The sequence below is a fragment of the Cryptotermes secundus genome, unplaced genomic scaffold (genome assembly GCF_002891405.2).
Source record: "Cryptotermes secundus unplaced genomic scaffold, Csec_1.0 scaffold451, whole genome shotgun sequence".
Lineage (NCBI taxonomy): Eukaryota > Metazoa > Arthropoda > Insecta > Blattodea > Kalotermitidae > Cryptotermes > Cryptotermes secundus.
The window spans coordinates 193489-210121 of record NW_019731578.1 but is presented as its reverse complement, the minus strand read 5'-3'; the positions used below and the strand labels follow the sequence as shown (position 1 = coordinate 210121).

The 16633-nt window shown below is 43.9% G+C and overlaps 1 protein-coding gene across 2 annotated transcripts in view; it reads right to left on the bottom strand.

Moving 5' to 3' along the window:
* Nucleotides 1-16633, bottom strand: part of LOC111867165 (early nodulin-like protein 2) — a 187421-nt gene that overhangs the window by 4791 nt on the left and 165997 nt on the right. The window contains exons 2-3 of one of the 2 annotated variants that reach the window (XM_033752576.1): nucleotides 3616-4421; nucleotides 1460-1580 (exon numbers count right to left, since the gene is read on the bottom strand). In XM_033752576.1, coding sequence (XP_033608467.1) covers nucleotides 1460-1580; nucleotides 3616-4421 — 927 coding nt within the window. Of the gene's footprint in view, nucleotides 1-1459; nucleotides 1581-3615; nucleotides 4644-16633 lie in introns of those variants that run through there. The other variant, XM_023856760.2, reaches the window with a different exon arrangement.

Below are 16633 nucleotides of genomic sequence, written 5' to 3'. Positions count from 1 at the left end.
TTCTCTTCAATACATATTCAAGAAAGCATTTAAAATAGGCATAATTAAAATTTCTCGCCAGCTCGGGCAGTTGGTCGCGGACTATAAACCCCAGCTTTTCGAGTTCGATTCCAGGTAGTGTCATGTGTGTTTTGTAGTGGACAAAGTGACACTGGCACGGGTTTTATTCGAGTACTTCAGTTTCTCCTACCAGTTCCCATCCATTCAATTCTTCTGAATTCCTTAAGCACCTTATCAGCTGCGCCATATTGCCCCGTTAATGACATCGGCGTCAAATAACCAAATAGAAACACAATTTCTCGTTGGTTAACTACCAAAGATTACGATACTGTGGCATATTTGCTTAACTGTGGGGGCGTTACTATCGAACGGCTCTGAAACAGCATTCGTTTCTAAGCAGCGGCTCGGTAAACCAGTTCCCGCGACAAAGGATACGCATGCAAGAATAGAGATACTGTCGGAAACTGTGTTTCCTACACGGTCCGTGCAAAGGGGTTATAATGAAGAGAGTTGGGGTAGCTGAGTCAGTTCTCTGCGGGAGGAAAAGGGGCTGTTGGAAGGGGGCCGCCGTTCAGACAGGACCTGAGAGCGTGAAGCTGAAAAATCTCAACTGTTAGAAGCCGTTTCCAGGGACCAGCCAGTGAGCTGGAAAAGGCTTAGCGGGTGCTGTGGTGATTTGTGAATTATGGAGATCAGCGATGGCGCTGCAATTGCTTGTAGTTCCGCGTCGCGCGTATAAGGGGTAAATGAATACAATATCCAATCCAAACCCAGTCTATAGTCACTTCATACTACGCGAAAATCTCTTGCACTGGTGGGTTGTTGTGAAGCGGTAATGAACCTTTGGGGTCCACAAAAGGGGGGAATATCTTGGCCACGAGAATATCGAAAACGAATCTGGTCCGTGACATTGGCTTATCGATTTCATGTATGACATTTTATACCGAATTTAGTGAGAATCGAACTGGTAATTAATTGTTTCCTTCCTTCCATCCCCTCGGCGCTACCGCTCAGGGTGAGCTTTGGCCCCCTGAACACTCTGCCTCCACCACCCGAGGCTGAGTGTTTGCTTTCTGAACAATTTAGTTCTTACGGTGTGAGGTTGTTGCCTCATGCCCAACCCCCAACCTGGAGGACTAGGGTATCCTTGCTCGTCTGGCTCCTACCCCTTGGCCTGTCCTGCATGGGTAACCCTACCAGTAGCTACGCTACCGCCGGCATAGCTCTCACAAACCCCACCACCACAGTAAGATGGAGACACCATCGGTGGGGAATTAATTGTTTCATAGCCGCTCATATAGCGATATCGTAACCTTCGCAAGAGGGCTAGTGAATATCAAGGGAAGTATGGAAACAAATCAGACAGATGCGGAACTTCTGAGGCAATATGCATGTTACTCTTCCAATCGCTTCTAAAGGAAACTGGAGACCCTGTTATTTGTTGAAAATGTTCGCTCACCTGACACGTAGTTTCTGTTTGGAAGCCATAGCCATCTCCTTGATCTGAACCCTAGGCAACCCAGCAGAACAGATCCAAACCCAGACAGCACTCCGAAGTCCAGGTAGTAACGTCTGCCAGCCTGTTCCAAATAAACAAATATTACGTAACATGTACGCCTATAGGCAGACCCATATATAGCGGGGCCAGCAGGGACTTTTGGCCTAGGAAGGGGGCCTTATTTAACTAAACATATTATAATAAGTAAGCAAGAAATTTGGAATTCGATTTAATTGACTTGGCCTTTAATCCATATTTGTTTGAATTGTTTGGATGATAGGAAATATGATATTTTAAAGTATTTATTAAATATTTTCATACTTTTATGTGGCTTTTGGAGTGGGGGCCCCATGTTTTTATTGCCCGGGCTCCATCTCGCCTGTAACAGGGTCAGCCTATAAGCCTTTTGTTTATATTCATGCATGTCTATGAAATAAGACACACTGAAATGAGGTGTCTATATTCGAAATCAAACTAATTATATAAAACGTAACAAATAATATAACAGCAGTAAAATGACAATAACAATCACCATAATTACTTAAGTCATTAAAAACTGTGACCATTATATACAGCCTGTTTCAATATTTAAAAAGAAGTTATCGGAAGAACAGATTGCAGATTTTCCTTTGATGTGACACGGATCGCATAGACAAACAAACAATTGGAGGGGGGGGTCACATAGACACATAGACAGCAAGGTGATATTATAAGTCTCATATCCCTAAAATATTAAAGAGGGACACCCAGTCAGATGCACAGATGGAGACAGACGTCAAGGTTATCTCAAAATCCTCTTTTAATATTTTCAAAATACGGAAAGTAGGCTAGAAAGTCGAGTTGGTTAGTATAGTGGTAACGCTATAGTGTTGTAACCGGGAGGTGCTGGGTTCGAATCTCTGCCTGGGCACTGGATATCCCGACTGAAGTTTTCATGTTTTTCTCAGACCCTCCAGGCAAATTCAGGAGTAGTACCTCTACTGTTTCCTTCCAGATTCTTTCAAATCCATTGTTTGCCCATGAACCTACCTCCGTCGCTCTGTTATGAAATAAGTCACAAGAGCTGAACTAAAAACTCTGCATTGACCGCACCATAGCTCAAGCGGTTAGTTGCTAGCTTCCCACTGAGGCATCCCGGGTTCGATCCCGGGTATGGTCAAGTGGGATTTGTGGTGGACAAAGTGGCACTGAGGCGGGTTTTCTCCGAGTACTTCGGTTTCCCCTGCCAATCTTCATTCCACCAAATTCTCCATCATCATAATCGCCCGGTGCAATTATAATAGGCCAATCAGTGGCCGACGTGCCTAGTGGACCCAGCTGGACTCCGTCTCTTGTAGATGGATGAAGCCGTGGGTTCCGTACGGTTGTCAAGATACACAACGGCTATTCCCTTAAAGAGCATTACACGCTTGGGTTTTGTAACGGGAAAACTTTATGTTTTCTGCGAGGCTGTAACTTAATTTCTGAACATTATTCATATAAACTGGGGTCAGAGAGATGAATACGTATTAGTTTCGTATAAAGAGGCCCCTAGTTTCATATAATTTGTCATCTATTTCTGGAAATATGGATTGGAAACCGAATAATTTAGGCCTATATTTGAGGTTTTATTTTTTTTTTTTACAATAAAATCCTTTACTACAGAATCAATTGCTGATCTGTAAATTGACCTCTCTCTGTTACCATGGACGTGCAACGAACAGAACAGATTTTGCGTGGCTGAATTTCCTAGACAATAGAGAATATTTTGTCTTATTTATATTTATTGCCTAATAAATTAAGCATAAGGACCGCAATGAGGAAATGTCTTTAGTATAAAGTATGTGTGTTATACATCGTTAGACTGCAAAAACGAAATTAATGATTCGGTGTGGGGCACACTACGATTCCGTCAACTTCTGAACGAAAGAGATATACAGAGGTTATAGCTGTTACTGAAAGAGCAGTGGGATATGAGGTAACAGAACAGAAACACGCGCTGGGAGAGATCGTGCATAAAGTGGGGGGATACTTTTAAAATGGATATGAAAGAAACCCTTCGGGTTTTAAAAAAGCAAATAATTGTTGGAGTGGCTCTGTGACTACCAGCTTCTCTGCTCCGCTTGGTTCTTTCTTACCTTGGACATCATGTACAGGCTGAGCACAATAGTAATAGCCCCACACAGGAGCAGGGTAGCTCCTGCTGTTACTATTGTCCCTGTTGGAGGCGTCTGATAAGGCGTCGGCATGTGAATCCAGGACGCTTTCAGCCCAGGCGATGTGTCGACCCCTGTCGGAGACTTCCTGCACACCAAACCGGTCGCCAAGAAGGGCTCCTGCTTCTGAGGGCCCGAGATTCTGGCACTGGTTGCAGAGGTGTACATGGGGGATATGACTGCCGTGTTGTGATGAGGCAGTGTTGAGGCCCGGGAGGTTAGCACATACTTCACAGCACGAACTGATGGTCTTGCAGCCGATGCTGGCAACATTGCTTTCCTTGGAGGTACTGTTGCTGTGTCCTGTACATACATTTGCTGTCTTCTTGGCGAAACTGTCACCGCTTGACGTGGAGATTCTGACGCACGCGATTTCCTTGGATTTGATGTCACAATGACGGACGCATCCTTCTTAGGAGTATGCGGTGGTGTCATTTTTGTCTCAATTTGATGGCCGCTTCTAGGAGAAGCAATCTTTGTTCCATTTGGAGGATTTCGTTTCGGTGACACGGGTGTCGCTGTTACTCGTATGCTTGCAGATACGTTATCGGCACCTGTTTCTGTTATTTTGAATGTTGTGGACGCTCCAATGGGGGGTTCTCTCACCGGTTTCCTTGTTTGTTCCCTGACGAAGGTACTGGTGAGTTCTATTTCTTCGTCTTCTGCGTAAGAGTAGTTGTCTATTGCAGTGGACGCTATGTATGTCTGGTTTCCATGATTCACTATACCTGGCGAAGGATGTCTCGTAAGTTGATCGTAATCATATTGACTACAATAAGCTGGATTGTTATAACCACTGGATGTTCTTTGTGAAGCCATCTTAATTATGCTGTAGTTTATACTTTCTTTGAGAAAATATTTTTATATAATTAATATGTCACTTTTTCTTTTATTATTATAATACTAAGTTTAGTAAATTTCTGTAATAAGCCGGCATATCAATCTGTCAATTTTCCCATTCCTTCAATACGTTTGCACTCTTCACTCAGTAGTTTACGCCATCGACTGCAGTGTATTATTATTATTATTATTATTATTATTATTATTATTATTATTATTACTGTGATTATTTACATGCTATACGTATCCATACCTTCCGTTTCAGTAGTTTATATACGGCAGGCAAATCTTTCAAAATGTTTTTCTTGACAATATATGTTTCACTGTAATTCACTGTGTTGGATTTGTTACACTTTTGCACCTACAACTACTGACAGTTGCACAAACAGTATCCTTAACTAGACATACATGTATACAGATCAACTTCCTTATCTTTCAGATGTTTCGCTTGTACGTTTTAACACACAACTGGACACGAATTCTTTGTTATCTCTTTACATGTTGTACCCAAACCACATCACTAACTGTTTATTATTATTATGTACTATTCAGCACTTCTTAGTTTGACAAGCGTTTCCTTAAAAACAAATTCACAGCAAACACACTTAACATTAAATGAACTTCACATTCTGGGTTCTACATAAGATTCACGAAAGTAACAGGAATAGGTTAAAATTCTTCAGCCGCTGAAAGTGACACAGATAAATATTAATACAATTTCACGAGAAATTTCTCTTATTCCTCAGCCACTATGACATAAAATGAAGTTGAACTGATGTCCGGTATACAAACACTGAACACTAAGCACATTCTCCTAAATAAAGCCGCACTGTTTATATCCTTTCCACCGAAACAGTATCTACACGATCACTTATGGTGTGTCGAAATGTAATTTCTTGTGTTTTAAGAGCAACTCTAGATAATCTTCAATGCTTCCATTAGTGGCAGAAATCTCTTGCAGATGGACGTTTTCACTTCGAAGTACGACGCAGCTCCAACAGTGTAGTTCGCCAGAATCCCGCTAGAAGTGACGCCAGACAAGTCAGAGACAAAGGATCTTGCGAAATCCAGTTTTGTGAATGTAAAATCTGATTTCAACCAGGTCTGTGATTTGGGTACAGCCGACAGGGGCACAACGTACCGCCCCTAAGTGGAAGAGTCACTCACTCGAGTACAACCGACGCAAAGTGTTGCCCTAGCAGAAACTGGATCAGCACGCTATTTACATAGCCTGGTCCCTGTGTTATGCTGGCTTTTAAATTGAGGGGGGGAGAGATGGTGGCTGCTATTGTTAGTCACTTGGGATGGGAAGCAGAGGGGTTTAAAGGTCCCCCTAACTGTTGAATATTTGTGAAGGGTGAGTGTGTATGAAACATATGGAATAAGGGCTGGGTGAGGGGACTTGTAGATTCGAAACAGCGACAGCTAACACGTGCTACAGACCTATCACAACTCAGTTCGATGCAGCAGCCGTTTCCAAGCTAACCGTTACTGTGGCTCGTGCCTGCAGAAAATATTCTCTTTTACAAAAACATCAGTTGTAGGATGTCACGGTAGCCGAGCGGTCTAAGGCATGTACTGTCTTTGCTCGCTTCGAAACCGGGATCGTGGGTTCGAATCTCACTCAGGACATGGATGTTTAATTGTGTATGTGCGCTTTTCTGTGTTTGTGTACAGGTAGAGGCCTTGCGACGAGCTGATCACCCGCCCAAGGAGTCCTACCGAATGTGTAAGATCAAGAAAAACCGAAGTGAACGGAGAAGTTCATGGAGGTAGGACTAGGCCCACTGGGGCTGTAGTGCCAAGGAAAAACAAAAGATAACTGCAAAATACAGAGGCAATTTAACTTTTAAGACTGGGTACAGTCAATTTCTGTTCATTTCTTTTTTTATTTATAATTTATTTCTTCTATAGCACACAGTTCAACTGCTCACAAACCTAACAGCTTAGTCGAGAGCGGTCCAGAGGTAAAGTTCCAGATTTGCTTTTGGTTCGCTTCCCGACCGGGGCACTGTCTCTGCTTACTGTCGGTTTTCATGGGTTTCCTGAGTTCCTCCAGCTGAATGCAGGAGTAGTGCTCCTAACAGGGTAAGACACAGACCAGAGACAGGCTGTTTTGTTTTCAATTAATTACGGAATACGAAACGCTGTATATATAAATATATATACTGATAAAGTTATTAGTTGAATCAAGTTTCCTGTAGCAGAATATACGTATATTCTATGTTCTATATAAATATTATATACTCTTTGAATATCTTTATGGGAATATAGCTGACACATAACATTTATGTGCAAGAACACCTGATGATAACCTTAGCGTTGAAACATGTTGGAATTAATTATCAAACGGATTTTGTTCTGTATTTGAATTGTGCTTGTACGGATCCTGTGAACCGTCACAAATTCAGTCTCTCCCGCTATCCAGACCACGTCCTAACTGAGTAGGGAGTCTTACTGACGAGAAGTTCCTTGTAAGCATAGGTAAAAATGATAAAGCTATCCCTGTAACAGGCCACGGAGGCTCATTGGGTTGTGAGACGTCGAGACTTCCACATTTTCTAGACAATCGGCTCACAGACGGTGGTGAGGTTGTCAGCCTAACGAGCCGGCCGCCCTATACTCCCAGGAAGTTTCCTGGTATTCATTTCTGTTAGAGGCTGAATCGACCACAGGGCAATAGTGCGGCTGGAAGGATTAGGTCAATTGAAAAGTCCACCTCATGGGGAATCGAACCCGTGACCTTCCGGCTTGTAGCATAGTGCCTCAACCAACTACGCAACTGCATGCCCTCATGTAAGCATAGGCCTGTTTAAATTTTGTATGGGTGTGGGAAATATGTTGAAAAGTAGAATTTAACAACATGATGACGTAGTGGTGTACGTCACTAACTTATGATGACGTGTCCTCGTTCCCATAATAAATGAAGTTTAGTGACTCATAACGTATTAGCTTCTTTCATTATACTGTGACGTGCCGCCTAAAAGCCAGAATAGCTGAACGGGAGTCCATTGCCAGACAACGGTTTTTTAAAACACGTGGCCGGACAAGAAGCTGGAACAGACCATTGCTGAGCAACGCTTGGTAAACACTGCTTGAAAGCCGGAAGTGCGCAGTCAGAAAAGCACAACAGAGAAGTCCGTTGTTAGATATCGGCTCAGTAGTTACGTTACCCATACAACAAGGGGCAATGAATACATCGTTGCCTAGCCGGCATTTTAAACACGTAAACGCGACAAAGCGTACATGGGTAGACGCTACCACGGGAATGAAGGCCAGAGCTACTGCACTTCTTGCTGCAACAGATACACTAGTTAACATGGGAAACAAAATCCTTCAAGAAGGTGTCTTCTAGTCCGTCCGACTGTAGAAGATAATAAGAGACCAGATCAGAGGGGAAGTACCCGTGTGGAGGCCGGGTCGAACACCTCCACCTTGACCCTGCGAGTTGTAGGAGGTGACGAAAAGGTAAGTCTAAAAATCTGGCACAGTAAAATATGGTCGCAAGTCCCAAAGGACTCGGACCCGAGAAAAATTGCGCTGGCAAGGGCCAGCATCATATACAGAAGACAGACCCGTCCTCTCGTCAGAGACGTTGTCCCACAAAAACAAGACCGTAACTGTCAAACAGTAATAAATACCGTATTTACGCATGTATAGGCCGCACATTTTTTGCCAAAAATTCAAGAGGAAAACTGGGGTGCGGCTTATATTCGAAATCACACTTGATGGACTCAAAGCTCATCATGGTCAAAGTCCTAACACTTAACACAAGAAGCATCAGAGGAGAAACGAAACAAATTCAACTTGCTTTGTATGCCAAAAGACAGAAAGCAGATATCCTCCTACTACAGGAAACAAACCTCCCAGATATAACAGACCTCCCAGCACTACACCAGTATAACATAATACAAAACCCAGCAATACATGTAAGTTCCGGAACAGCCATTTGTATATCCACCTCACTCCACTCGCATATAACGATACACTCACAGCAAAACCTTGTACCTGGTTATCTACAGACCTGCCACATCACCCTGCATAATACCGAATTCCAAATCCTAAACATATACATGCCGATAAACACGATTCAAGCCACAGAAGTCACAAACACATTAAAAACACATCTAGACAATATACCAACAGACAGACAGATCCTCATTGGAGGAGACTGGAACGTCACCTTAACGCCTCAAGACAGGGAAAACCACACGGAGAAACGAACGGCACTAGCCCAACTAATAAGCAGACTTATCCAAATGTACAACTTAATCGACGTGTGGAGAAGCTTCCATCCAGGAAGCAATCAATACACATACCGCGGGAATCAAACAACGCACCCAAAATCCAGACTAGACAGGATATATATCTCTAAACAATGGTTCCACCGAACACACTCCCCTCAAATAGGCCCCCTTTTCGCAGACCACGCAGGACTCTCCCTCAATTTAATCACACCGCAAAGAAAACAGCGCTCAACTCTTTGGAGATTTCAAAATCAACTCCTCAACGACAACACCCTCACCGACATCATAACTACCATCATAAAATATTATGCTGCCGCAGCCAAGGAAAAAGGAGACATACAACAGTTATGGGATGACATGAAACAAGAGCTCAAACTACAAACACAAAGATACGAAGAGCATCAAAGAAGACAAAAGAATCAGCAATACGAAGAACTAGAGCAACAAATAGAATATCTGACAAAGAAACAGACTCTAACCGAAACCGAAGAACGAGTTCTCAACACAACAGGAACGACACTACAACAAAAATTTCAACGAGACGCCAAACGCCGAATACTACAGAACTACAACCTAAACCAAAACCCCCAAAAAATACAACGACCCATTTTTCCCAACCAAACCTCCCCCCACACACCACCCCAACTCAAAACCCTTAAAATACAAGACACCCTTATCACGGAACCTAACCGAATCCGGCAAGAAGTGCGAAATTACTACCGAGAATTCTACAACTCAAAAGGAAACAACCCCAACATAAGAGAAGACCTATTCTCCGAAATACCAACCCTAGACGAAGATGAACGACATAAATGCGACGCCCAATTAACCATGAATGAACTCCTAAGTGCTCTCCAAAACTCCAAACCAGGGAAATCACCCGGGCTAGATGGGCTCACCTATGAATTTTATAAGCAATTCTGGAAAGAGCTAAGCCCCTTCCTCCTACAAGTGGCCAACACAAGCTTTCAAAAGGAACAACTGCCCGCATCCATGCTTAACGGAATCGTCACCCTCATTCCCAAGAAAGGAGACCTCGCACAACTGGACAATTGGAGACCCATCACCTTACTGAACACTGATTACAAGCTAATAACACGCGCACTCGCCAAACGACTGACAGCAGTGCTCCCCCATCTTATCACCTCTGATCAGAGCTACTGTATACCCAACAGAAGCATTCACACCAACCTACACCTTATCCGGGACTCCATAGACTACGTCAACCAACACGATCTCCCACTCGCAGTCATATCGCTAGATCAAGCCTCCGCGTATGACTGCGTCGAACACCCATACATATTCCATGTACTAGAAAAGTTCGGATTCGGCAAAATCTTCATTAAAAACATACGCACAATATACCGCAATGCCCAAGGGCTAGTGAAGATCAGCGGTGTGCTCACAGCCCCCTTCCCATATGCCAGAGGAATTCGACAAGGAGACCCCCTCTCCGGACCACTATTCACCCTAACCATTGAACCCTTTCTACTAATGTGTAACAACAACCTTCAGAATTATGGGCTCACAGTACCCTCCACCGACCACAGAACACTCGTCACCACTGCATATGCGGATGACGTCACTGTCTTCATCACCAAAAACGAAGGGCTTCCGCAACTACTAAATACTTTCATGACCTATGGAGCCCTATCAGGTGCCACACTTAACATACAGAAGTCAACGGGTTTATTCACAGGAAACTGGAGAACACGCACAGACAAGCCCTTAGGATTCCAATGGAGTACGCAAGGAGGGAAGTTCCTTGGAATCTACCTTGGCAATACAACAACCTGGCAACAGCAAAACTGGGACGAACTGGAAACCAAAACCAGAACGGTACTTCACCAATGGACGAAAATCTCCTCTACTACGTCCTTCCAAGACCGGAAGCGCACACTCAACCAGATAGTTAGCGCCAAACTCACTCATGTACTCACAATACTACAACCCACCAGTGAATTCCTCCATACAATAGACAAATTAATAGTACAGTTCATATGGCAAGGACAGCATCTAAAGCACCCAAACTTCATCTATGGAAAACTAGAAGACGGCGGAATAGGAGTCCATCACCTCCCTAGCCGCACCCAAAACCTAAGAATGACATTCCTAACCAAATTCATCACCAACAAAAACAGAGGGAACGCATGGCACTTCCAGTCTCATAACATCCGAGCATATGCCCCAGCAATAGAAGCAGAGGATATCCTCAAGCTAAGGCTAAAACCAGCCAAATATTCAACAATGCCATCCTTCTACGCTAGCGCCCTGAAGGCCTGGCACACCATGAACCCCATCCAAAATCCCAACCTACAATCCTATGACAACCTAAGGAGCACCCCCATACAAGATTCCACTCTCCTAAACCCACACATCTCCGGCCACACCTTGAATTTTGAAATGACCTGGAACCGACTAAGCATCAACTACGTAGGTGAACTAATCAAGGACAATGGTGAATGGATACAAATAGAGGACATAAATACGGAAGGCTGCACCCAACCAACCATCCGCAGACTGAAAGCCAATCTGAAGAAAGCAGAAATATTTTTCCGACATCACTATCCCAACCTACCTGCCAAAGACACGCCCCACCAACCCCTCCACTCTTTCGTCATCCGACAAGCCAGCAACAAACTAATTCCACTCCCCATACCCAAACGCATAGTTTACTCACACCTCCTCAAGCTGAACCTAAATAGACACATTTTGGTAAACGGCGAATGCAGCTGGAATTTGGGGAAACCCAAATGGGAAGCATTATATCACCCCCCCATAATCAGCAAAGACGGCGATATAGCATGGAGAATACTACATAACCGAATCACCACGCCCCAGCAACTACACCGCTGGAAGAAAAAGGATACTCCGAACTGTCCCTGGTGCCCTGGCACCTCAGGGACAACTGAACACATGTTTCTAGACTGCCCCCATGCTGTAGACTTCTATAACAAACTCGTAAACACACTTCATAAACTGCTAGGACCCCACACAATACAGAAGAAACACATCCTCTATGGCTACCCCTCACTCCATACCACCCCACATCAACTTGCAAACTACCTCATAGTCCTGGCCAAATCCACGATCTACAAGACATTCATAGCAGCGATAGCAAACAGCACCAAACACCAAGAAGCAAACTACCACCGCATGTTCCAAATGAGACTGCATTTCCGTCTGCAACTGGAAATGCACCACAGCATCTGGAAAAACGACGTGAAAACCTTCAAGAACTACTGGTTACACAACGACATCCTTGGCAGAATCACAAACGGACAGATCATAGTGAACAACCTCTAAATATCAACTTGCAAAAACAAACATAAGCCTCCATCTATATGTCATATTATAGATAATATGAACCATTGTTAATTGTTAACTGTTGATTGTTATTTGATACTGTTATTATTTTTACAGCCAAATAAATTACTATTAGGAAAAAAAAAATATCTATCTATCTATCTATCTATCTATCTATCTATCTATCTATCTATCTATCTATCTATAGCCCATACGGAACTTGGTCATTTTTTCAGGTTTTTAATCTATACAGAGTAGGTAGGTCTCCTTGGACGGGGATCAACCCTACGCCCCGAACAACAAAGACACAGAATAAACGCACACAGACATCCATGCCTCAAGTGGAATTCGAACCCACGACCCCAGTGTTCGTGACTTAGACCGCTCGGCCACTGTGATCGGCGTTGCTGATTGACAAGTTCAAAAGATGCACCATTTAAGGCGACTGCACTTCGTACGGCTTTTACTTTCAATGACGTCAGTTTCTAAACCCAGACAAGGGCTCTATGTTCTGAATGGAGAATGAAGAGTCCTTTGCTTCATTACAGCCGTACTCGGTACAAAACCCTACATGAATTAGACAGAAGCAAGTGATGGAAGTTCCATAATTAATGTATCTAATAATTTGATGTAAAAATAAACACAGACGCTGAATGAACCCAGACCATGTGTGTGTGTCATTACAGTGTTCTCTGTGTGTGCATGTGAATCTCACTATTGCATTAGTTTAATTAAGAGTCTGCAGGGGAGGTATAATCCTAGGAGCTTCAGAACGTTGGTAATTGCCAGGAGATGCCTATGATGAAATATATACAGACATGACAGTCTTCATAATGGATTATAACGTCATATCGAAATGTGATAGGAGCTGCAAATAACTGGTACAACCATTTACTGTGACGTTTCTGCAGTCCCTATATCGTGGGATATTTCGACGCAGGTCGGAAACTTGAAAGGACGGTCTGAATTGAAGGCCGAAGGCATAGATATAAGTAATTCCGTGGATTTAGTCCACAAGCGAACTATACCGACCGAGCGACCACTGCTTGTCTGCGAAATTAGTGCCAACTTTAGCGGATAGAGGGTGTCGCTTGGCCAGCCCAACGGATCCCCACGACCGTTAATTTCGGTTTTCTAGACCGGAGCCGCTATTTCCTTGAAACGGGTCCTCAATTATCCTCACGAGGCTGAGTGGACCCCGTTCCAGACCCACTACTTCTCAGAAAATCTGGTAGCGCCGGGAATCGAAACCGGACCTCTGGATATGCAGGCAGGAACTCTGGCCACTAGACCACAAAGACGGTCCGAATACGTAGATGGGAGGACAATATTAAAATGAAGCTTAAAATAGAAGAAGGTGACGATGTGTACTGTGTTCACGTGACGTGCGCAACGTCTTTCTTTTCCTTAGGAGCTATCTTAAGGCTGTGTTAGTATCTTGGCCGATAATAGGACGTTTGATGAATTGGAAAATATTTTGCTGGAAGCGGTGGTGACCTAATCTAGATACGACACAGGAAATTGATTAGGAATGCAGGAAAATCACGAAAAATCTCAAAACATTCGTTGTCTCGGCCGAGATTCAAACTGAGCATCACCGGAATACAAAGCTGGAGCGTTTACAGATATATCATTTTGTTCCCTGAATGAGCTGTTGTTAATACGGTAATGAACATTTGGTTCCATAAAAAGTATGGAAGTTTTTGATCGGTTGAGCGTTGACTAAATTGATTTGTGATTTGTTTAGCGGGCGCAGTGAGCATTTCAGACTGTTCATCGTCGAGTTATTGCAAGATTCGTGAATAATGAATTTGCAAAGCAAGTAGAGGGAAGTGTGCGGTGTTATCCTCACATTGCCTGGAGGTAGGTTGGTGGAGTCCACGATAAACCTTAGGAGAGCCAATGTTCCGGCCGGCTAATCAATATTTCAATATTTATTCTGCTCTGCGGATGTAGCTGGTGACCCCTTTAAACAACTGTAACAGAAAATACGTTTCGATAGGAGACCAAATGTTTTTTTGAAAGTGTGTACGAATGTTCGTTGGTGTTTGGCTCGTGCCAACGATGTTCCAGGTGAGAGCAGGAGGGGGAGGGTTGGAGGTTGTGCGTTGTGCACACCACCCCTTCCACTCTCACATATGGATGCTGGTTTATAATGTAGAGTCGGTTGACAAAACGAGTGGGACCCTGGGGGGAGAGATCCCAGTCACGGTGCAGTCACCGTTGCTCTGCATTTTGCATGTACAGGGAACACTAATTAGCCCTCGTTTTATCTCAAGGACCGCCTCTATGATCAGGTGGTCAGCGTTCCTGATTAGAGATCCAGAGGTCCGGGTTCAATTCCCGGCGCTACCAGATTTTTTCGGAGAAGTAGTGGGTCTAGAACGGGGTTCACTCAGCCTCGGGATGATAATTGAGGAGCTATTTCAAGGAAATAGCGGCTCCGGTCTAGAAAACCGAAATTAATGGCCGTGGGGATTCGTTGCGCTGACCACGCGACACCCTCTATCCGCAAAAGTTGGCACTAACTTCGCCGCCAAGCGGCGGTCGCTCCGTCGGTATGGTTCGCTTGCGGACTGAAATCACGGAGTTTTTTTTTTGTCTCAAGAGATCAGAAACACTGTAAGATACAGCCCTGCCACGTGAAGGCTGATTAGATAGGCTTGTAGGGGGCACAAATCTAGTGCCAAATGGCATTAATTTGGTGCCTTGGTCGATATATGTATGTCACATAAAAGCCTCTGAAGAAACTAGTTTCTTGTAGTTTCGTCTGAGATTTTAATCAGTGGAAAAAAGAGCTGATAAGGTAGGTACAAAATTATGAGGAAGACCATGAAAGAATTTAGGATAGTCAGTAACTTCTCTTATGTTCGAAACACATACAAATCCAAGGTTTCCTCTTTATTAACATCGTCGGTTTTGATTCGTATGTAGCGCGGGTTCTTTTTTGTTGCATACGAAAAGAGTGTAGGATTTCGAATGACTATTCTTTCTCCATCTTCAAGGAGGATCATTTTGGATACCCGAAGTTTACTCGTTGATGGCAGTGTAATATTGAAATATATCACAGTGACCGCGCGGTCTAAGGCATGAACAGTCTTCGTCCGCTTGGACACTCTGGTCGTGGGTTCGAATCCCACTCGAGACATGGATATCTGTGTGCAGGTAGAGCTCTTGCGATGGCCTGATCCTACTTCTGAGGAGTCCTGTAGACTGTGTAGAGGAGTAAGTAACTGAAAAGAGGCCAAGGCCCAACAAGGGCTGTAGAGCCGTACATAGACAGACGTGCTCTCTGACGTTAGGAGAAGAACACAGATTAAGGATAGTCGAGAACACACTGCTGCAGAGAATATTTGTACGGAAGAGAAAGTAACCGGGTTCTGGAGCCGTGGCAGTGTTCCGGTGGTTACTCGTGACTGAAGAGCATCAAGTTTAATCTCAGGTCGAATCATGTGGGATTTGTTGTGGACAAAATGACATTTGAGCAGGTTTCCTCCGAGTATTTTGGTTTTCCTTGTCAATTCTCCTTCCACAAAATGTTCCATGCTCATCTATTATCCGAGGCTGGTACAATAGGCCAACTAGTGGCCGACCAACCAAGTGGACTCAGTCTCCCCCCCCCCCCTCCCAAGAAACTGAGCAACAGAAACAGCAAAGTGGGCTCTGGAGAGAACTGCATCATGATGAGCCTCGTGTTTGTAATCTACATGGATGCTAAAATAAAGTAGTATGAAATGGATAGGACATGAAACGTACATGGGAGACCATAAAAATGCATGCAAAATTTTGGCACGAAAATCAGAAGGAAATAAGCCACTTGGGAGACCCAGGCTTAGACCCGACAATAATATTAAAATGGATTTTAAAGAACAGGGTTGGGCCCTGAAGATTGGATACATTTTGCTCAGGCTAGGAACAACTGACGGGCTTTCATGAACGAGAAGATGTAGCTTCAGATTCTACAAAATGCTGGGGATTTAACGCGAAGCTGAGCAAATATTGGTTTCCAGAGAAGGAGTTTGTTTTATTTAGTTAGTTAGATTTGGGAAATCTGATCGGAATTTCACTGTCTCGGCGTCGCCGTCTCATCGCAGGCTTTTGTGGGTAAGGCAAATTGTCTCTGTGCTTAAATAAGTTAGCATTACGTCATGAAGATGTATGAGGGAGTGAATGTATAGATCCACGTATTCTTGGCCTCGGTACTAGCAGGAGGTGAGTGGTCAGCTTCACGCTCCGGCCGCTTTACCGTCGATCCCCCGATACCCTTTGCGTAGGAGGCTGCATGGGCCCCAGTTCCGGTCAAGATTACATGGTGAAGATAAAATTCTTGCCCCCATCAGGTCTCGAACTCCGACTCTACGGTCGTTCAGCACGTAACCAGTCGCTATACCGACTGAGCTATCCCGACCCTTAGGCTTTTATGTGGCGTTGAAATTCAGGAATATAGCAAAACTAGATTTATAAAAATATTGTCTGTGCCATGCAGTTTGACAACTGCGGTCTCGCTGTTCATATGAACGGACTTGCCACTAGATTTCTCACGCTGT